General features: G+C 38.3%; 1 protein-coding gene across 1 annotated transcript; it reads right to left on the bottom strand.

Annotated features, from left to right (window-relative positions):
• Window positions 1-5,255: 5,255 nt before the first annotated feature.
• LOC124378154 (microfibril-associated glycoprotein 4-like) lies at window positions 5,256-7,212 on the bottom strand. Its single transcript, XM_046837690.1, has 5 exons — window positions 7,078-7,212; window positions 6,714-6,959; window positions 6,475-6,571; window positions 6,159-6,326; window positions 5,256-5,950 (listed from the first exon to the last, which is right to left on the bottom strand). Exons 2-5 carry the CDS (start codon window positions 6,948-6,950, stop codon window positions 5,640-5,642), a joined length of 813 nt encoding a protein of 270 aa, XP_046693646.1. The 5' UTR covers window positions 6,951-6,959; window positions 7,078-7,212; the 3' UTR covers window positions 5,256-5,639.
• Between the last annotated feature and the right edge of the window lie 616 nt (window positions 7,213-7,828).

Here is a 7,828-nt window from a genome sequence, read left to right on the forward strand (position 1 = left end):
TCTTTGAGGCAAAGTTTGGTGTTTTACAAGGATCTGTCTTAGGCCCACTGCTTTTCTCTTTATATAGGATGCCTCTGGGTAAAATAAACATGGTATTCGCTTCCATTGCTATGATGATGGTATAATGTGCTGATGATACACAGCTGTATATTTCAGCAAAGCCAGAGCAGGGAGATCAGCTTAACAATGTTGAGGAGTGTGTAAAAGACATTAGACAGTGGATGCTTGATAACTTCCTTCTGCTCAACTCGGATAAGATGGAAGTACTTTTACTAGGACCACATGCAGCTAGAAGTAAATTTTCCGATTCCGTAGCATCTCTGGATAGTGTTTCTGTCTCAGTGTGTACGGCAGTCAAAGACCTTGGTGTGATTTTTGACCCGAGTCTTTCCTTTCAGGCTCACGTGAATAATATTACCAGGATCTCCTTCTTTCACCTTAGAAATATTGCTAAAATTAAAAATACGATGTAGTTACAGGACGCAGAAACACTAGTAGATGCTTTTGTAACATCTAGATTAGACTACTGTAACGCTTTACTGTCTGGGTGTTGGAGTAAGTGCAGAAATAAGCTTCAGTTAGTTCAAAGTGCAGCAGCAAGAGTCCTCACTAGATCTAGAAAATATGAGCACATCAGCCCTGTTTTAATCATCTACACTGCTCCCAATTACATCTCACACTGATTGATTTATAAAATACTTTGGATTTCTATTCATCGTCTGGATTTTTTGTCTGATGTTTTCAACTTTATTATTAAAAAGTTCATGAAATAATTACTACCTATTGATGGTGTGCGTGTTAGTGCTGCAGTGCTATTATGTTTATAGGTAATACTGAAGCAATAAGAGCCCAGAAGTCAGGTGGATTTATATTCCTTATAAATGTGCTCCATAAATGTTGAAATTGTTAATTAACACATTAATGAAACAAAGACATAACTCAGACTTTATTTGCTGAAAGTTTATTCAATTTGATATATATTAATTATATATATGATTTAAGAATAATAATCTTATTCCATTAAATTCTCTAGGCATCCATGTAGTTATTCTGGTCCTAGCTGCTTCATGTTTCAATATTTTTATTTTTACTTACCACCTAACACTAATACACTGTTTTAAAGGAAACACATATTTCTACACCCATGTGATTAACAGTAACACATGTTTCTGGACAATCTGCATTCTTATTTTATCTTTCTTTAACAAGTACTTTTAATCAGATAGGGATTGGAGCAGTAATGGCAAGAGAGAGTATCTGCATTATGGTTTACTAGAGCTGTAGTTTGTTCATATTTTGCTTGATAAGTCTAAAGCCCTGACATAAATATTGAAATCTCCCCATATCCTAGAAGAGGTTTTCTTCTTGCTAGATTAGAAAATATTGTTGGAAATAAGGAATGGCTCTCTTTTGTCTAAGGTACCTAGTGTGCTTTTTTAATCACACCTAAGCTCTCCTGTCTCAGGTCTTATCTGAATGATCATTATTAGTTTGTTGATGTAAATATTGAGTTCTCTAGAATTACTGAGGTAAATTTCGGTGTTCTGCAAAAAATCTGTCTTAGGCCCTCTGCTTTTTCTTTATAGAGTGGTACCGCTTATCGACCTGCTCGGACATCAACCTTTTCACTTAGCGAACAGTTTTTCTACCGAAATTTGCGCCTCTGAACGACCAAATGCCCGCTTATCGACCTTTATTTACCCCGACTTACGTGGAGCATTTTTTTGTTACTTTTGTAATGTTTTTAATTAATACTTTTTACTGTATTATTGTCAGAAATCCACCTGCCACGCCCCCTTCGGCGGCTGTCAAAACCTCTGCTTTCCCTAAAGCCCCCGGCTTCAACAATACACACCTGGGGCTCATTATTTACTCATCCCCAGCTCCTATATAAACCCCTCATTCACCCACACTCCTTGTCGGTTATTGTTGGTATGTGAAGGTGTTTGGTGCATGTTTGTCTGTGTTTTCCCTGTCACACGTATTCTTATGCGTTTCTTTCTTTACGGACTCCACGCGCTCTTCACGGCTGCGCTTTCTTTCCAAAGCACACCCGGATTACTTTTTCCTCTTGTCGTTCGCCCGTGGACCTTGCCTCCAGGGCGTACCACGGATATATCTCTCTTTGTTCGTCGGGATTCTATAGACTGCCGTGTGTGTGTGTTTTTGTGTTAAACTGTCCGTGTTTCGTTAAACCAATGCGAACTGTGCTCCGGCTTTGCCTCCACTCATTACACTGCATAACAATTATATACAGTATTATTTATGTAGCTATATTATTTAGTATTAACACTGCTGAAAACAGGGTTTTCAAATTTTAAGGAAATTTGGCGAAACACTCAGGAAGGCATTCGATAATCAGAACTTCCCACACAGTCTCTGTGTGTCTCTTGCCAGGTATAGTGAACAATTCTTTAGTAAACTGCATTGATAAATTATTTGGTTTAATGTTGATCATGTTATGTAACTTTCTTCTATTATTTGTTTTAAATGTAACATTTGTTTATTGATTATTACCTGGCAAATAAATGTAAAATTCTTGATTAACTCTGAAATTTCCTGAAATCATTTATATCTAGTTGATTATTTAGTCTGGCTTTACTGCAAATCTGTGACCAGGACAGTACAAACTGAAGGCTCATGAACGGATGGAGCATAGAGCACAACGTCTGAGACCTTCTGATTTCTGACTATCTCTGACTTATATTATATATTAAGTTATAACTAAGTGACTAAATACAGTAGTCTTTATGCATGAGCAAGCATTGGCGGCCTACTTAAAGAATATTAGTTTACCGTTATATCCTCTGACTAAGGGACAGTCTGGCGAGTTTGTATCCGTGAGCATGTGTAGCGGCTATCACTGACTTAGCAAGTTATGACCAAGTAACTAAATCAATGAATATTAGTTTACCGTTATATCCTCTGACTAAGATTCGGATTGGCCAATGTGCCTCCGTGAGCAGGTATAGTTTAGCCGAGCACAAAGTTCTAAGTGACTCCAGGACCATATTAAATGATTAATTGAAAAGACGGAATGCTTAGAATAATCTACTAAAATTAAAGAATAAGTTGATCAGCTTGAATTAGAGCTATTCAAGTAAAATCTTTATTATAAATTGGAGTCAGATTAGAGGTTAAAATTGGATTAATATAACAATATACAATCTATTTAAGTAATCTTTTACAGCCGCGCTAGAAGGACCAACACGCAGAATACCTTCACCCACACCAGTGGATTCCGTCATTGGGCCATTGGGTGGGCACCCTACAGTTCCCTTTCAGGAATGGTTTCACTCCAGGCATGGCCTTACTTGCATCCTAGAATGGGTTACATCCCCAAGGTGTCCTCAGTCGTCCCATGACCTGTTACAGCTACAGGCATTCTAACCTCCCCCTTTTCAGGCCCCAGACCAGGAGAAGCTAAACTAGCTGTGTCCGGTTCAACCACTGGACACTTTCATCCACAGGACAAGTCCATGCTACATTTGCTATGGCCCTCCGAGGAAAGGCCTCTCTGTGAGCAAGCTGACCTTGAGCAGGTGAATTATCGATGCAATTGCATCCTGACATGATTCTTCTGGTTTTCCTGCTCCATTCAGGGTCAGCGCTTACTTGACCCGGAATGTGGCAGCCTCTAAGGCTTGGTCCTCTGGGGTGTCACTCCAATACATCTGCAATTCTAAAGGCTGGTCCACCCTGCTAATCGTTGTCAGGTTCTATAACCTTGAAATCAGTGCCACTCCTGGCCCCTCTGTCCTTCGACCTAGCTGTGCCCATACACACTAGTTAGGGACTGGTCAGTCTGGCGGTATTGGACTCCCAAAGCATTGTGATGCAGCTCGAGTTCCTGAAAGGCAACATCTCTAGGTTACATATGTAATCCTAGTTCCCTGAGAGAACAAAATGCTCCATGTAATGCCACACTGCATGTACTGCTTTCCTCCATGTGCTTTTTATAGATACATTCATAAAGCATTGTGACGCAGTGTCTCATTCTCTCAGGGAACTAGGGTTACACATAACCTAGAGACATTGTATTTTAAATGTCCAAAAAGTAAAAAAAATATTGGGTCTCCAATTTAATTATAGACAGCAAGTTAGAACAAAGAGCAAACATGACATTCTGTGTGAAACTGAGCAAATCTGCCACTAAGACGCTTGACGTGATTTGGCAAGTTACTACCCAGGAGACCCAGGAGCAGAAGGAACACCATGTCGAAGTCTACCAAGAACTTCAACAGTGTACAGTGGATGACACGTATTTGTTGAGAAACATTAGCGGTGTCGAAACGTTTATGTATATGACGCTGAGACGAAGCAACAGTCTACACAGAGGAAGAGCCCAACATTTCCATGTCTGAAAGAGGCAAGGCAGGTCAAGAGCTCGACCGAGTGCATGCTTAGCGTTGAGCGTTAAGCACACTAGAGTGCTTTTCAACATTTGCAGCATTGTACATCAAGAATTCGTCCCCAGGGGCCACACCATCAATAGCGAGTTCTATTGGCAGGTTTTAAGGCTTCTGAGGGTGGACATTTGGCGCGCCCAGATCTGTGGCATGCTAGTCTCAAAACTTTGACACCACCTCGTACATTGGCCCTCAAATACTTCTCAACTTCTCTCACCTTTTGGTCCATTATGATCCACCATGGCTACTTCAGTCAATAGGTGCAGGCTATTTATTGATACCTAGAACAGTGAAGTCTGCAGCAGGGGCAAAACACATTTATTTAACCAAGTCTTTAGTCAGTAGGTGTTTCTGAGGTAAAGATGAGGTTTCTGAGGTAAAAGTGAACTGGGATATTTGGATACTGTCATCCTCTCACTCTCATACGTTCACTTAGGTTTGTTGATGGCGGGCGATGTAGTTTATTTCTTAGAGATTCCTCAGGACTGTGTTACCATCTGGTTATCGCTTTTAGTTCTGCTGCCAGAGGGAGTCTACTTACACCCTAATCACACTGTAAAGTGTCTTTACTTTTACAACAATAAGGAGATTTAATAATTACTGCTGTCATAAATGCAGTTTAGCATTGTTCTGCTGAAATATGCAACTTTATTATTAAAAAGTTCATGAAATAATTACTACCTATTGATGGTGTGCGTGTTAGTGCTGCAGTGCTATTATGTTTATAGGTAATACTGAAGCAATAAGAGCCCAGAAGTCAGGTGGATTTATATTCCTTATAAATGTGCTCCATAAATGTTGAAATTGTTAATTAACACATTAATGAAACAAAGACATAACTCAGACTTTATTTGCTGAAAGTTTATTCAATTTGATATATATTAATTATATATATGATTTAAGAATAATAATGTAATTCCTTATCAAAGGTTCCAAGGAAGTGATAGATTGAATATCACAAGCAAAACCCAATAAACAGAATATATGACCAGTAAATAATACCAATATATACCAATATTTTTTAAAGTACCTACACATACAGTAGTTCCCTAAAAAGGAAATAAATAGAGTTGAAAATGGAGAACATAAGTATATAGTATATAGACATGCCACTACAGAAACCCAAAAATTGAAGATGAATTAATTAGTAGTTTAGCCATTTCTCAGCAGTCAGAGATACTACACTTATTTCTCTCTGTACTACTCCTCTGAATTTCTCTGCCTGGGAAGTTAAAGATTTTCAATATCTTCCAGACCAATTCTTCTGACCTTCATAGCGATGCTCTTCAGAGAGTAGTAGCTACCTTTCCAGGTTTGCCAAATGATCCCTGTGCTTACTGCATTCACATTATTTAGTTTGTACAGGCCATTGGGGTTGGCAATGTGGCAATACCCGTAGTTGTAGTAGTTGTAGTAGTAGTAGTAGTACCAGTAGTAATAGTTGTACCAGAATCCTCCACCATTAGTGTCTGCACAGTATCCAGTTGGGTCTTTGTCAAAGGTTGAAAAAGGTCTCCCATTCACATAGAACAAAGAATCACCTGGAAAAGACAAACAGAGGACAATGTGAAACTTTTGTACTATAAATGAAAAAATATCCTGAGCTTCAGCTTAGATTCTCTGCTTGTAGTTCAGAGCTTATGAGCAATCATGAGATACAAAATATGGGCTATAAATCCAAAATGTGGACACATATGCATTTATTACATTTTACATTTACTTAGAAATGGTGGTTACTGATCTGCTCACCTGCTCCTCCATTTTTGTAGTCACCGATATTCAGCGTGTAACTGTTGGACTCTGAGCGAATGAAGAAAGTAGTGTAGAGGGCATAGGCAGTGCCTCTCTCAAAATCCTCCATGTCCACTCTCAGCTGATACTTCTCCGTGTTGGTCATCAGGAACATGTTCTCCAGACCTTCAATTCATGCGCAAAAAAAAAATCCAAATCATGAGATGGGAATATAAACAGATGAATAATTCACATGTGATGGAAGATTTCACAGGTTCTGCAATAGAAAACAATTATGACATGTCTATGTTCCTACTATTGAGAAATTTCTCACCGAGCCAATATTCACCACTGGCATCACCAAATCCATTCTTATAATCTTTCCATGGCCGGTAAAAACTCACATTGCCATCAATTCTTCTCTGAATCACCTGATTAGTGGATTATAAAACATGTTGTAAACATGGCAATAAAACATTTGAAAAATAAACATAATTTCCGTAAAGCTGAATCAGACAGTATACTATTACACAATTCTCAAACAGCCCTAAACAGATTCATGTTCTCACTCACAGTCCATTTTCCATCCTGATGGTTGTCATCTTCCTCACAGCCCATGTCACAGAACACCTTCACGGGTTTATTTGGCCCTGCTGGATAAATGGTGTAGACTCCATTTGGGACAGAGGCATTCTTCATTGTGCTAGTCTTTAGGGTGTAAACATCTTCGCAGTCCAGTGGCAGGGACACGTTAGTGACAGGAGCTGAGTGGACCAGCGAGGTCACTGCTACCAACAGCAACAGCAGCATGGCTTTATTCTGAAATAATAATAATAATAATAACAATAATAATAATAATAATAATAATAATAATAATAATAATATTTGTAATATATTTCTTTGTTAGACGTAATAAGCTGCACTGTTTGACACTTACGTTTGCAAGCAGTCAGCAGACGTCTGGATGATCAAATGCAAACCAACACCTGCTTTTATATTCCGTTACGTCTTGGCAACGATCCAAGGATTTTTTTCTATATGTAGCTGAGATGAAGGAAGTTTGAGGCTGTCAACACCACCATCAACATCTTTACATAGATGCAATGATAAGAGATGTTAATCGATGTTGATAGAAACACAAGATGTTAAGATATAATCTTATTCCATTAAATTCTCTAGGCATCCATGTAGTTATTCTGGTCCTAGCTGCTTCATGTTTCAATATTTTTATTTTTACTTACCACCTAACACTAATACACTGTTTTAAAGGAAACACATATTTCTACACCCATGTAATTAACAGTAACACATGTTTCTGGACAATCTGCATTCTTATTTTATCTTTCTTTAACAAGTACTTTTAATCAGATAGGGATTGGAGCAGTAATGGCAAGAGAGAGTATCTGCATTATGGTTTACTAGAGCTGTAGTTTGTTCATATTTTGCTTGATAAGTCTAAAGCCCTGACATAAATATTGAAATCTCCCCATATCCAAGAAGAGGTTTTCTGCTTGCTAGATTAGAAAATATTGTTGGAAATAAGGGAATGGCTCTCTTTAGTGTAAGGTACCTAGTGTGCTTTTTTAATCACACCTAAGCTCTCCTGTCTCAGGTCTTATCTGAATGATCATTATTAGTTTGTTGATGTAAATATTGAGTTCTCTAGAATTACTGAGGTAAATTTCGGT

Source organism: Silurus meridionalis, chromosome 24 (assembly GCF_014805685.1).
Source record: "Silurus meridionalis isolate SWU-2019-XX chromosome 24, ASM1480568v1, whole genome shotgun sequence".
Taxonomy (NCBI): Eukaryota; Metazoa; Chordata; class Actinopteri; order Siluriformes; family Siluridae; genus Silurus; species Silurus meridionalis.